At 33.5% G+C, this 15,828-nt stretch overlaps 3 protein-coding genes across 3 annotated transcripts; 2 read left to right on the top strand and 1 right to left on the bottom strand.

Annotated features, from left to right (window-relative positions):
• Positions 1-372: 372 nt before the first annotated feature.
• Positions 373-6,155, top strand: LOC115449330 (androgen-induced gene 1 protein). The gene is made up of 2 exons (XM_037441697.1): positions 373-569; positions 5,582-6,155. The coding sequence occupies exons 1-2, from the start codon at positions 420-422 to the stop codon at positions 6,131-6,133; spliced, it is 702 nt and encodes a 233-aa protein (XP_037297594.1). The 5' UTR covers positions 373-419; the 3' UTR covers positions 6,134-6,155.
• Positions 6,156-6,384: 229 nt separating this feature from the next.
• Positions 6,385-8,827, bottom strand: LOC115451190 (protein asteroid). Its single transcript, XM_030179425.2, has one exon. The coding sequence runs from the start codon at positions 8,691-8,693 to the stop codon at positions 6,408-6,410; it is 2,286 nt and encodes a 761-aa protein (XP_030035285.2). The 5' UTR covers positions 8,694-8,827; the 3' UTR covers positions 6,385-6,407.
• A 372-nt stretch (positions 8,828-9,199) lies between these two features.
• LOC115449329 (la protein homolog) lies at positions 9,200-14,214 on the top strand. The gene is made up of 7 exons (XM_030177105.2): positions 9,200-9,371; positions 9,460-9,600; positions 10,165-10,331; positions 10,873-11,130; positions 11,250-11,396; positions 11,781-11,889; positions 12,372-14,214. Exons 2-7 carry the CDS (start codon positions 9,477-9,479, stop codon positions 12,695-12,697), a joined length of 1,131 nt encoding a protein of 376 aa, XP_030032965.1. The 5' UTR covers positions 9,200-9,371; positions 9,460-9,476; the 3' UTR covers positions 12,698-14,214.
• Positions 14,215-15,828: the final 1,614 nt, after the last annotated feature.

Genomic DNA, 15,828 nt, shown 5'->3' with positions numbered 1-15,828 from the left:
TTTGTTTATCAGGGATGATAGCTGGAACTACAAAAAAATTTTTTTTTTTTTCACCAGGTAATGTACTTCATTTATACACACATTTTTTATTATTTACTCAGGGAAAAACTGTTACGGAATTATACAATGTTTCCTTCATTTTGATAATGGAAAAGAGAAGACTCAGGTCTTGAGCGAAAAAACCTAAATCCTTTCCCTTTCATACCAACAGATTGACATAATTTCTGACATAAAGCACTAGCTGCACCTCTGCCTACTCCCTTCAATAATAAAAGGTGTTATAACTTTTATAACACCTTACTAGCCACTGTTATTTAACATTGATGCGGGTCTAACCGCGATCAAAACTATAACAAGCTACAATGATAACAATGTCATGAGCGTTCAGTGATCAGTCTACATTGAAACCGGCACGCAACATGCTGTCCGTGGCGTTCCACGCATCCGTTGTGTTGTTCGACATATACACGCTGTGGTACGATCAGAAATATGTGGAGTTACCTTTACCGGAGGAGTTCCAGGAGCTGCCGTTGAAGGCGAGAGCGATATTCCTCACGTTTTGGTGTCTTGTAAGTGTTTTGGTTTATATTTAACCTCTGAAGATATTTGTATCCAGTCTGTATTATTCGCCAAGTTTTTCGCCAGTCGTCTAAACGAGGCATTAGAACATTCAGAAATGAATTTCCCCCGGGAAGGACCGGACTCGGGGAAGGACCTATACTATCGCCATGCTTGTGTTTCTCGCCATCAGGCTCAAGTACCATTCCCGGGCTATCCAGAACCTCATGATTCAAAAAAATATTTTTAAAAATATTGTTCACATTTTTTTAATTTTTCCGGTGAATCAGCAAATAGTGCTACAAAAACCCACGCCGAATTTTCGGATTTTCCAATTAATACCTAACTAATAAATTTTAATATTAAAATTTGCCATAATATTAAAAGATTAAAAAGAAAATTAAATGAATATTATCTATATTTATGTGATCCGTGCTAAAGCTGATATGAAAAAATAAATAATATGTAGTGAGGATAAATAATAAGGCGCGTATTACGAAGCTTGAAAAACATCTGCTCCAGAATGAATGATACAGTGGGTTCTGATTCCACGTATTATGTGGGGTTGGTATGATATACATACATACTTGTTCACCATCAGGCGACCTATATCATCATTAATTTTTATATCATAAGGTATCACAAACCCTGCACTACGTAGATCACTTATATGGTATTGTGAATGTATTTTAAAGGGTCTACGAATAAAATAAAATAATAAATAAAAATTATGAAACCATTGATAATTAACGCGCGTTGACCTTTTGGCGGGAACTTCCAATAAAGATAAGGCCCTTTTAGACGTATGTATGAACTATGGTGCAACTTAATAACAAGGTTTTGAAGGTTTGCTGCGATCACAGTTGAATCTTTTAGGTATAAGACGTTATAATATGTTTGAATGGAATAAAAAACTCATGAGGAAAACGCATACAATAATAAATGACAACAAATGACCTTTAAAATTATTTAGTGTCCGGCGATGGCCTAGTTAGGTGTGGGACGAACTGTCGAGGAGGCCCGTGCCCAACAGTGGGACAGTATTATAATACAGGGCTGATATAATTATAATTATAATGTTTTCATTTAAATCTTATTTTTCACCATTAATATATTTTAGTCACTACTTTATTTACATTATTTAAAATATTTTTTATTATATGTAAAAAAGATTGACATTGATGCCCCTGATCTTTGGCATCATTAACGTGAAAAAATTAATTACTAAGTCGTGACTGTAAAGGCAAAAACAATTATTTAACAAATATACTATGTCGAGTGTCATAAAAATATTTATTACACTAAGCGTAACAATAGTTACCTCCTTCGACCATGAAAACTCTCAGAATCTGTTGCATCAAATTAACCTTAGAAAATTGCCACGAAACAATACAATCAGATAGACACTATAATAAGAAACATTTTGCTATTAAAATGAAACTATCTTTCGGACTTTATCGCGGTTTTTATATTTTAATTTTCTCACGACGTTTCGAAGACTGCACCCTTCGTGGTCTCCAGTGCCGCATTTATGTTTTTAATGAGTGTAGGCCACTTTATTTCCGCCGCGCCATGTAAGTTTATATATGTATGTAGGTTTCTAAAATACTTAATAATTCTCTATTTGCTTGTATTATGGAAGGCACTAAAGTTAAATAAACGAATGATTAATTAAATCGAGTGAGCGTCCTCTGAAATTTACCGCTACTAAGAGGCTGCCGCCCATAGGCCGCGGCCTATTTACAAATCCGGGACTGGTGGTCACGACAGGTCTGAGGTGTTGGTTATCCGCAAAGTCACAGTTATAATATCTACCTAATTTTTATAATTAAGTACTTATACAACTTTTTTTTTAACGCTTGGTGGTCCGGTCTACGCAGAATGAGCTCGAAATGTCTTGAAGTCAAATCCGAAAAATAGTTTAATTTAAATGTCTAACATTCGCGTAAACATAAGAAATCATTAAACATTTTGGTAGTATATTATCAATAACATTTAAACTTGGTTTCTAAAACAACTATTCTTCAAACAATTCAACTAATAACATTTTTTTTTTAATTATGACCTTATGGTTTATACCAAGTCATAATTATTTATTTATTTATTTATTTGGACAAACAGTAGTTGTTACATTGTAGCATGGATACAAAAATCGTTACAAAAAATATAATTCAATGTACAACACTTTAAGTTGTCACAGCATGCACACATAATAACGTGTATTTTTCTTGGTGATATTACATAAGTTATACAACAAACTTAAGACAAAAGCAAACAAAATGATATTTAAATTTAAAGAAAATATTACTTACATAAATTAAACAGCAAACTTAAAACAAAAACAAACGAAATGATATTTAAAATTTAAAAGAATAACAAAATTGGTAGTAAGTAAAGCAATAAAATTTATAAAAACTAATACAGCATATTCATCCCTTCAGCAACGCCAAGACAACTTTTTTGAAAGATGGTAATTTGTCAGCAAATACGTCAACCTCTCTGCAAATTTTGTTGTATGCTTTGCACAAGCGTGAGACTGTAGAAAACTGCTTCAGATTGGTTCTGGACGGAGGTACATGCAACTATAATACAATAATTATATAGTCATATACTTATGTACACTTGTTTTATATGCATATTAAGCACGTCACCACATACGATTTAACGACCATATTTTGTCCCACATTCCAGCCATGAGAGCCGCCCTTCATTCAGTTTTCCGCGCACCGCACACAGCCATTTATTTAATTAATCACTTCCACAGACATAATTTCATTATAGAAATATTATATGTACTACATTAAAATCTGTTGCCGAGATCAGAGCAGGTATTTATAGCATTTTGGGAAAATTGTCAGACCTATAAGTAAAAGATTAGATGTTGCTCACAACTTCGCTCGCGTGCAATGCTGATACTAAATACACTACAGAAAAACTGTGAACGTTGTATATAAAAACATAGCGGCCCGCTCTGGCTTCGCACGGGTATAACATAACAAAGTAACAGTATTTCTCCACTATTCAATGCATATTATTATACATATAAACCTTCCTCTTGAATCACTCTATCTATTAAAAAAAAACCGCATCAAAATCCGTTGCGTAGTTTTAAAGATTTAAGCATACAAAGGGACATAGGGACAGAGAAAGCGACTTTGTTTTATACTATGTAGTGTTTAGTAAGATTAAAAGTATATCATATCATATAAACATAAGTATACTTATGTATATGAAGTGCTGAATAAATAAATAAAAAGAAATACTTACCTAGGATTAGGTACTTTTTTAATAGTAAGATTATCTGCTTTTGTCAGAAACCCTTTTCGACTTCAGGCCTTTGTGATAGAGCATAAAATATGGTCATATTGGGTACAAATTCCAAACTTTGATAACACTCCTGAATTTTCCTATAAACAATAATTTTAGTTAACCCGCTCTGGAAATCTAACTCGGAATATCACAGGTCAAAGCCCTACACCAATGATATAATAAATAAATTATAATCAATCACATTTGAATATATCCGTTGGCACAGCGGATGAAGACACCGTTATCAAACGTAGGGCACAGTTGCGAGTCCTGCACAAAGACAAATAATCCGCAATTAAGTATTTTTTCGGTTTGCGTGATGGTCGGTGGGAAAGGAGCCAGGTTCGAGAGCCCAAGGACCCCGGCCTTTAGAAGCCTCGAAATGCACGGAGGAAATCCACGGCCAATAAGATTATCTATATCTATCTTCTTCTTCTTCTTCTATCTATACTTATAATAAATCTGTAGAGAGGTCAATTCTGTACATGAAATATATTTCCAAAATAACTATTAGGGGGTGATTAGGGATCGATACTGATGCCAAAATGTAATTTGTAAAATTTTTGTCTGTCTGTCTGTCTGGATAACCGTTATAGAAACAAAAACTACTCGACGGATTTTAACGAAACTTGGTACAATTATTTGTCATACTCCTGTGCTGGTTATAGTATACTTTTCATCACGCTACAATTAATAGGAGCAGAGCAGTGAAGGGAAATGTTGGGAAAACGGGAGAAGTTACTCCATTTTTTAAGCTTCTGTCGCGTGTGCAACCTTAATGGTTAAAGCTATACAGAAATCATGTATGACGGAAATGTTCTCCTTAAAATTATGTAAAAAATATCCCACGACAGCATATGTCTATCTTTTATGGTTGACTCACAATAACACGTGTAACTCCCGATAGCTTAGCAGTTCGAAGCTTTCTCATTATATTTGTCTACTCTTACGTTTATAACACTCTCAGTCAACCCTAATTAAAATTAACATTATTAAATATTCCATAAAAAGAATCATAGAAATCGGTATAGAAACACCAAAGTTATACATGAAATACGCTAATAATAAGCCATCACGCGTGAATACTGAATCATGCTATAAGATTCCTTCGATTTCACCAGGATCCCATCATCAGACCCTGACCGGACAATCGGACCACCTGCATACCACCATACATTAAAAAAACATCCCGACAAATTGAGCACCCCCTCCATTTTTGAAGTCCGAAATCCACGCGGGCGAAGCTGCGAGCGGAAGCTAGTTCATAATAAAAAATTAACCACATGTACCTAAATATATTTTGTCTAAAGGAGTCCCAAACTCAGGGTGCTGACTAGCCCGTAATTATATAAGTTATAAGTGCTGCCCACTGTAGAATAGATCTTACCAATTCGAGCGCCCTAAATAGGTACTTATTTGTTTTAAAACAAACTGCGCTGTCATATCAAAGGCACATAATAACCAATTATACCTTATAGAAGACAATATGTGTCCAATAAATACTTGAAGTTAAAAGAGTATCTCAGGACTTGCTAATAGTCGTGTACCACACATACAAATACATTAAACAGTACCTATTTATATGTATTATAGTTAGTTACTTGCATACCATTTAAGATAATGTTTTTTTATTTATAAATACTGCCGAATATCCCTTAACAGATTGACGAATTAAAAATAAAAAAATATTAACCATTTCGTTATGTACTTTCAGGTTCTACAAACGATATACTTCAGCATTGCTCTACTGAACGACGTCATCGGCACCAACGCACCGGCCCCAAAGAAGGCGCCCTTAATCAGGAAAGTTAAGGATGTACTTTTCAGCCTGGCGTTTCCCGTCGCACTCTACGTGTCTTCCGTTTTCTGGAGCATCTACGGCATCCACAAAGACTTAATATTTCCGGATGACATAGAGAGACTGTTCCCACAATGGATTAACCACGCGATGCACACGCTAATTGTGCCTTTTATTATGATAGAATTGTTATTCACGAGAAGGAATTATCCTACGAGAAATGTGGGCATCACAGTGGCCCTAATATTTAATTTGATGTATGTGGTTTGGATACATTATTTGTATTTCAACAAAGGAGCGTGGGCGTACCCTTTCTTAGAGGTATTCAACTGGCCCATGAGAATTATATTCTGTACTTTCAGCACGTTTATGTTATTAACTGTTTATACAATAGGTGAAAAAATTAATTATTTCGTATCACCAAGTACTACAGCTGTTTATTCGAACGGCATATCAAAAAGACACTGATTAAATAAGTTACTATTTTTTATTTGTTTTTTGTTTTATTCCGTATACTAAACATTCATTTTTGACACGGTTTGAGGGTACAAAGACATCTAAGCAAATCCTAATAAAACAGAGTACTACCCTATCAAAGTCCAACTCTTTCAGATTACATACAAACTTATTTATGTTTATGCTGACACTAGACCAGGATGATAATATGTCTTTAGTATTCAAGAAATTGTATTTTGTGGTAGATAATTTAAAACATCATGTTAAAAAATAAAAAACATTTAATCTAAATAACAACTTCAGATTCAAATCCTTTAACAATAAAATTTAGTTCTTCATCTATATTATTATTCTTTTTTCGTCTTTGCTTCTTTCCTTCCCATTTTTTGTTGACTAATCCCATACTGTCAGCACATTTGGAGTATATTTGACATAGACTTTTATAAAATCTTAGTACAGTAACTGCACCTCTAAGATACTGATCAAAATATGATACGGGATCTATTTGATTCTCTAACTTTGTAGCTATGTTATACACAAATGTGCCATTATAACATTTTGAATATGTTGTGTTCTCAAAAGGCTTCCTACAAAGTTGATTCAAATTGTTAAACTGTGACAAACAACACTGAAACTGGGCGAATGAGTGTATTTTCCTAATATCATAACTCTTGGGTCTCTTCCTTATCTTATCATCCAGTTCAAAATGTGCCAAAAGTGCACTGGCCGCTATCATGCAATCTTCATACTGAACTTTATTTTTATTCAAAAACAACTCTCCATCATCACTTTCATTGCTTGAATTCTTTTTAAACTCTTCTATTTTCTTTGAATACTTATTTTTGAAATAATAACTGCCTCTGAATGTGCCAGTTTTTTCATCAATTACGTCTAACATAATGTAGGAAATAAATAAGCTATGCACATTCCCCAAAGGAATATCACATTTCTGCACCCACCAAAGTAAAGATACCATAAATATTTGAAAATTTGGTGGCAGTAAATCTATTAAACACATGTCTAGTAATGGCATCTTCTCCTTAATAAAATGATGGAAACATGATTTTAATTGGTCTTCAGATAAATCTTGAAACAGTATATCAAAAGGTCTTGGCACAGAGTATTCCTGATCTATAAGTATTCTACGGTACGCATTGTCTTTCTCCCTACTAACATATATACAATTCTCCCTGGAATAATCTGTCATGATATCAAAGGCATATCTAAGTATTGGCAATGTGCAGAAGAAAGAGTCTTTATCTTGATAATCCTCGGCTTGTGGAGAACAGAAATGTAAACAGTGAGTGTAGAGGTTAATATATGAATGTGGTATGTAATTCTTTCGAATTCCCTTGGCAAACCATTCTGGCAATCCCAATATTAGTTGGTCCTCTATATCACTGTCTTCCTTTGAATTTTCTTCATCAGATAATGCCTCCTCCTCAGTTTCTGAATCACTTTCTTTATCCATTTGCGTTTCATTGTCTTTTCCTTCCACATCATCAATTTCTTTCTCATAGTTTGATTTTTCTACATTATCTGTATCTTTTTCATTTTCAATTTCTTCATCAGCAAATTGATCATTATCACTCACAATATCAGGAAATTCAAATTCAATTGTTTCTTCAGCAATATTGTCAGCAATGTTAAAATATTCAAGAGATCTGCAATGTTTTTTGTAATAGCCTTCAATACTTTTTTTCATGATGGATAAAACTCTGGCTTTCTGTTTTTTCTTAAGTCTTCCTAAGATTTTTGATATTGCTGTTTCCAATGTCTCATTCTGAAGCCATTTGAAGAGACCATGGATGCACCTTTGCTGTTCATTCTTTTTCTTTTTACTTTTAGGCATTTTCAACTGTGAAAAGAATTTATTGAAAACCCTCTTCTCTACATAATCATTGCCCAACAAAGTTGCTAACAAAGGAAGCATTTCCTCCTTCAACCCCCCAAAATGTTTGGTCAGTTGCTCTACTCTATAAATTTTACATTCTAGCACAAAAACTTTGTTTCCATTTTCCTCAACAAGTGTTGGTTTTAAATCCAATGTGTTAAATGGTATGTACAAAACATTGTAAATGAAAAAGTCTGAGTCATAGCTCAACACAGGACAGTTGAGGTGCCGGGCCATCGCAGCAATCTCATCATCGGCTTCAAATTCACAAATGGTGTAAGGTATTTCCATATCTCTGAAGATTTCCTTAAAAACATCTCGTAGGAACATGGGAAATATTTGCAAACCGCCTTGGGTGACGGGATCGAGACGCGATGCACCACATATCTTAGATCTGAGCCTAGTGTATGCAGTCTTCAATTTTCTGGATTCATGGCTGCCATCAAAGAGGATGTACGCAGTTACGCGACATTTTCGCAGATTTTTGAAAAATGTTTTAACATATCCCGCAAATTTGTCATAATCTCCACCGAAGGCTGAAAAACAGTTGAGAGATCGGTACAACTGGGCGCAAAGACTATGCCCGTCTATTATTAAACATGTATCGTGAAGCAAAAAAGTTTTCAGAAACACATCTTCGTTATAGTTTATGTATGTCGTCAAACCTCGAACTCCCATATTTCTGGCAATAATTACAACAATCACATGTAGATATTTATGACATATTAGAAGGGAAAGGTTTATTATTTTTTATTATTTACTCGAAACCAAAACATTAAAATGTTTATAATTTTAAGGTTAACAATTTTATAACCTCATTCACAAGTGAGTTACGTTTTATTATTAAAAAAGCATTACATTCTCGCGGATACAATATTTTATATGAAGAAATATATTTTCAAAAACATTATATAAATATTATAAAATATTTATAATATTTGTATAATGTTTTTAAAGTGTAAAGTCACATGTAATTACATATAACAAATAGAGGGATATAGATATATCATGTCTTAACCTACTTTTAAACATACGTTATAAATTATAGCCCAAGTAATTAATTTTAGGTACATATTTGTATGTAGATCAAATTTTAGAATTTCTAACAACAAAAAAATATTATTTAGAAAAAGTCTAAAAAGACTAGTGTTCCGCAACAACAGAAAAAAATCTTCAATGATATTCCCCTGACCCCTCACCCCTCTCTCCTACTAGTTTTTTCCCAAGCCGGTCTCGCCGCGTGTGGTTTTCGAAATCAATACACGTGTTTTTGGTGAATTAAAGAAGCTATATTTAAGAATTTACAAAGGAAACGTTTCGCATTCTTCGCGCATTAACCATTTAAGTGTTGTTTAGGTAAATATAACCGTAAATTATATGTTAAAATGATATTACGTCGTCATTTCACGTGGTGGGTATGTTTATTTGAATTGTTTGTTTTCAGACTTATTTCTAGAAACAATGACTGAGGAAAAAGAAGTCGCGCCCGAGACCAACGGACAGGAGAATGACGAGAAAAATGCTAACGTGGAAAAAGAATCTGAGCTCGAATCTGCCATTATACGCCAAGTGGAGTATTATTTCGGTGAGTCCCCAACCTGCTAAGTATTTATTAGTCTTGGGTTTTGTAATTTCAAATTATTTCACATTTAAACAAATAGATTACATCAGCATGCACATTTTAAGAGACCATAAGACATTTGATATAAATACTTTTTGATTCAATGTTAAAAATAGGTTATGTTTATATATTGGTTGTCAGGTTCTAAACCGAATAAGTCGTTAGTCAACTTATTGGCATTGCACTAAAATTACATTCATTTGAAATCACTTCTTGCTCCAGTTTTTATTTCAATATCAACATTGTGTGCAGCATCTGCAATATTATAGTTGACAAATCCTCGGGAAACTGCCTTCATGAAAATGTATTTGTGAATGTTGTGTTTAAGATTTAATATGAGCAAAGCGAGTGAGATATTCTCTAATTGCATATCAGATTTACTACAATGCTCCATTCTGAAGACTGTTATTTATGATGCTCATTCTGAACCCAAAAATCCCTTCGATGGCAACACATGACCAATTGTTGCACAGTTATTTTCTAATATGGAATGTCTTCCTTGGTCTTTACGAAAAAATACTTCCACAGGTGACTTGAATCTTCCTCGTGACAAGTTTCTGCGCGAGCAAGTCAAGCTGGATGACGGTTGGGTTCCCATCGAAGTTCTGACTACATTCAACCGACTTAAGAAACTAAGCAAAGATGTTGAGGTCATCGCCAATGCTCTTCACAAGTCCACCAGCGGACTGTTGGAGGTATGTTCAGAGATAATGTTTGTGGGTGATTTTAAAAAGTACTGATATTGGACAATACAAGTGTTTAGTTTAAAGAAAAAATCTCAACCCAATAATTTATCTATTTTTGCATGTTTCCACATATTTTTCGCAATTAATGAATAGATGTGTGATGTTTTATATTAAGTTTCACAACTGGAATCTAGGACCAATAAATATATTTTGACTCAACTCAATTAACTGCTATTTTCAATGAACGATCACAATTACTTTTCAATCTATCTCAAAAATGGACCAATCAGAATAAAGATTTTTGGACATGCTTACAAATTAGTTATTTTCATTGGTTCAATCTCGGAATCAGTTTGAAGATTCAGATTTGGGATTGTTTATTGAAAATGGATGTTAGTAGTTACTAATTGGTGCAATGACTCTAATTTGCAATGAAATTAAACTGTAACTGTTGTTATTCTTCTGAATCATTTACAGTATAGAATCTTCATATCAAATTCATAGAAAATATGTAACCCAAAAGTACAGATTTCATTACCTTTATTTTCAGATTTCAGAAGACAATAAAAAAATAAGGCGCAGTGCTGAATTTCCTGTACCAGAAATGAACGAGGAGCGCCGCAAGGACCTCTTAGACAGGACCATATACGCAAAGGGTTTTGATAAGAATGCCACATTGGACGATCTCCTGAAATACTTCAAAGATTACAACGCTGTTGAAAATGTGGTCATGAGACGATATTTGGACAAGTCAAAGAAAAGGTTGTTCAAGGGATCAATATTTGTAACATTTAAGAACAGGGAAGAGGTAATTATTTGTCATTTCTGTGGCGCTTTTAAGTTTATTTTAGGATTTTCCTAAATATTATTAAGACCAAAAATTATATCAACATATTTTAACTAATCATTTTGATAATTCTTTTACAGGCTGAAAAGTTTATTAATATAAAAGGACTTAAATACAACGATACAGAGTTGATTGTTGAATGGCAAGGGGACTATCTGAAGCAAAAGCAAGAGGAATACTTAGCAAAGAAAGATTCTAAAGATAAGAAAGGAAAACAGAAGGAGAAGGTAACAATTCTATTTTATTATTTTTCCACTGGTGATAGTATTTTTAGTCAGTATAATAGATTTGAATAATGTACATTTGAAATGGTAAAATTAACTTACAATTTGTGAAACAAATTCACAAGAATAGTTCTGAATAAAACTAGTTTTTGGATTTTATCGCGGATTTTGTATATTTACCGCCCGACATTTCGAAGACTGTAGACTTTATTGTTGCGGGCCGACTGTGCGAGTACGCGGGAGAATAATAAAATATAAATACTGTTATGAAATCCGAATATCAGTTTGGATTAACATATGCTTATCAGATATAGGCAGATTATTATTCAAGCATATTTATCTTATAAACTGTGATGTCTATGGCCTTACAATGACTCATAATTTCAGGAACAAGAGAAAGAAGAGTTCACGCTGCCAACAGGGACAATCCTTCATTTTACTGACTGCACTGAGAAAACAACCAGAGAGCATGTGAAGGATGCTCTGACAGCTATAGGTATTGTAGCTTATAAAGTTCTTTAGCATGTTAGTTTGTATCATACAATTTAAAGAAAATTTGATATGTTTTTTAATTTGGATAGTTTCTTTCATTCTTAATATTGATGAAAATTATGACACATTGATAAATTAAAACATAAAATACTAGGGTGCTATTTGATTTTACACAAAATAGTAAAAAAATATAAATGTCAATAAAGTTTTTATTAACGGCTATAGACTAATTGTTGTCCTAAGGCATTTGAATGATAAAATATATATTATGATGGAAAAATAATTTTGTACTTATCGATTATCAGTTACAAACTGACCATTCTCAAGACAGAGAACTTAATATTAGTAAAAGAACTTTCAAAATTGGAATAGGTAGTTTTTAAGTTTCAAACAATCGCAAATCCTTCTAACTAAAGTTTTGATAATCAACGATGATGTATTGATAAAATATAAAAATGTAAGTCAATAAAATGTTGGTATTATCAGGTGGCGAAATCGCATACATAGACTTCAAACTCGGCGACACGAAAGGCTGGGTGCGTCTATTAAAAGAAGACTCTGCAAAAGAATTGGCTGAAAAGATGACTGACGGCAAACTGAAGATTGGCGAAACTGACGTTACCTTCCGCGTCTTGGAGGGCGAGGAGGAAAGGACATTCCTGGACAAAACCATAGAAGAGATGGTGAAACGACGCAAGAACATGAAACAGAACAAACACAAAGGCAAGAACTTCAAGGGGAAACATGGAAGGAAACGCAGGCAAGATGATGGTGATGAGGTGCCCCAAAAGAAAGTTAAGGCAGACAGTTAGTTCCACATAGTGACAGTTAAACTGCAACACATATTGGCAAGGGTTGTTTGAGGTGAACAGAGTGTCAGTGAAGAGGCAAATTTTATGTCCTTAGTATATGGTTGATATTAAGATCATGAGACAATTCCTGCTAAGCAGTGTGCGTAGTGTTTTATAGTAATATCAGCCTTATGTTAACGCTATAAGATTAGGTTTTATTTGGTAACTAGCCACTTCACTGCAACTCGGTCAATTAAGGCAGACCCTAACAAGCTGATCATAGTGCCCCGGGCTACATTCATTGTAAATATGAGTTTACAGCTATATTAAAGGACTGAAAACGCCAATTTTGCATTCGCGACAGGATTTGTTCTTATATTTTTATATTCGCACCATTTGTAGTCATTTTTATTGAATGTAAGGGCTCTTTCACATTGGAAACTGGCGAGCTTGTGTGGTGAAGTTTTTTCCTTAAAATACACAAGGACCAGCTACTTAAAATATCGAAATAATATTTATAATAGTAATTTTCGTCAACTATGATGGAAGTATAAATAATTGTATAACCTCAGTTAATATACACAGTATTATACAAAACTATATGCACGGATTGTAATTCTAAATGACTATTTAAGGACATTCTTAATACTTTATAGAAGCTTGATAAAATCACTACAAATACGTTTTATAGTCTTCCCATATTTGTTCTGTAATATTTATTACTTTCGAAAAGAGCTCGCCAGTGTAAACACTTAGTACATAATATATATTATTTATAAATATAACTATATTCGTATTTAGAATTTTCTACTGTATTCGTCGGTAATATTTAAGAATTTTCAAGTTAATATGGGTCTTATTACACTACTATATGAGACCAGGATATCAAATAATCGTTTATATGTATAAGCCTAAGGTAATGGCCATGGGCCAGAAAATTATGAAAATCTTTATTTGATGTGAAAAGTGAAAACAGTCATTTTAATTTTGTGATGGAGAAAGAGTGCTATAATTTATAAATTTGCCAAATACATCTTGTTACTGCCAATTCTTATGGATTTAGATTTGTAAAAGGTGCTTTTAACCTGATTTTCGCAAGACCGGCGTAAAAATCATCAAAATGGCGCTTATCAAACCCAGTTCTAGAATATTCGAGAACTTATTGATCAGTGTATTGTTAGCCTAGCCTAGTATAGCCTTAAGCCGCGTACACATCGGTAAAATAGTATTGTATATTTTGATGCGATTATTTGTATTACGCACAAAATATCGATACGGTAGTCGTAATTATGGGACGATTGATTTGTGAAAAGTTATTTAAATCGCATTCACTGTAATTGGTGGTGCATACACTTTCTTGAAATTGAAATTGGTGTAAAACCGGCTTAACTTGGGCACCTTCATTATAACTATGCTATTTTGTATTACGAATGTGTAATCGTAATTTATATGCGTATGTACAAAATACTTAATGTTCAGCAAAACTGATTTGTTTGAAAAACGTTTATGTCAATAAATTTTACTATAATAAAACTAAAGGTAATTTTTATTTGACGTTGCGCTTCTAGCTTGCAAAGCAAGGCAGGGATCAAGACTAGGATTCCCGCTTTCATATACCCTAACAGCTTTATTAGATTACACTATGGAGCTCACTTGTGAATCTGCAGTGGAATCTAAACAAAGATTTTGTTTGTCACACTAGCGCTATCGCATACTCTCACCCGAGAAGTCGAAGTCTCCTTACTGCACGCTGTTTTACCCGCGGTACCCATTACTACAGGCAAGCCTGTGAAGATGAATTATTTTACAAACTCGAACACAAGTAACCACTAGGCCACGTGCGGCGCAGGCAGGTTTGCACACTGCGGGCACGGACACATCGGGTTTGGGCGTCCCGTATATTTATTAAAATAAATATATAACATCAGCCCTGTATTTTATACTGCCCCATTGCTGGGCACGGATCTCTACTACTGAGAGGGATTAGGCCTTTGTCCACCACACTGGCCTAGTAGCGGATTTGTAGACTTCAAGCACCCTTAAAATTCCTATTAGTGGAGTGCCTGGAGCATTCAAAACCGTAAAACCTCGGATTAGAGTTATAGTGAATGAATTAATATGATCGATGTGGGATATTGTTTTTTAAACTATAAATTGCAATGTTTACCCAAAATTTTTTTGTGCACTACATTTTTTCATTGTTTAAACAAATTATTATAAAAATTAATGTTTGACCACATATTTTCGATTTAAACAGTTTTTTTTTTTATTTATATGTTAAATCTTACTTGAGTAGACATATAGGAACATTTTTCGAAGATACCTGTGTATAAAAATAGCAGTAGGGATCTCGAACAGGTAGAAAAACGTGGAAGGGAGAGCGGAGCGAAAGCTGCTATGTACAATGAAATTTCTCGGCCAGTTTAATTATAAATGAAACGTACTCTATTGTGTACATTTAAAAAAATAAGGTAATTAATTACGACTAATGAAAAGGAAAAAAAATATTAGTCCAAAATCTGTTTATTTAAGATTAAATATATTACATTGTTGTCTACATCAAATATTTTCTTCTACTTCATCTATCTGTATAATAGGTGAAGTATTGGAACAACTATTTCCGCTGCACTGTAAACATGCTACACTGCAGTATAAACCACTTTTTTCTGCATCCACATGCAGCTCCACATCCGTTTTTGCAATTACAAAATAACATTTGCAATAAATTATCCGGAGCAGGTAATTGATTCATTGTTATTGGGATGTACATGTTATTGGAATACTTCCATCCCCAATTTTCAATAACTACGTCATTTCCTAGCCATATCTGAATTTGTAGGTACACTCTTTTAAGGTGCTTAAACGCTGCATCAGTTGTTGTGATGACAAAGAACACTCGTATTTTTGGATGTTGCTTTTATGAAAGAATTACAGTGCACCGGAAATAGTTGTTCCAATACTTCACCTATTATACAGATAGATGAAGTAGAAGAAAATATTTGATGTAGAAAACAATGTAATATATTTAACTAAACAAATTTTGTACTAATATATTTTTTTCTTTTCATTAGTCGTAATTAATTACCTTATTTTTTTAAATGTACACAATAGAGTATGTTTCATTTATAATTAAACTGGCCGAGAACTTCCAT

The sequence above is a fragment of the Manduca sexta genome, chromosome 23 (genome assembly GCF_014839805.1).
Source record: "Manduca sexta isolate Smith_Timp_Sample1 chromosome 23, JHU_Msex_v1.0, whole genome shotgun sequence".
Classification (NCBI taxonomy): domain Eukaryota; kingdom Metazoa; phylum Arthropoda; class Insecta; order Lepidoptera; family Sphingidae; genus Manduca; species Manduca sexta.
Note: the sequence above shows the minus strand (reverse complement) of the source record. Positions and strands in the feature narration are given on the sequence as shown.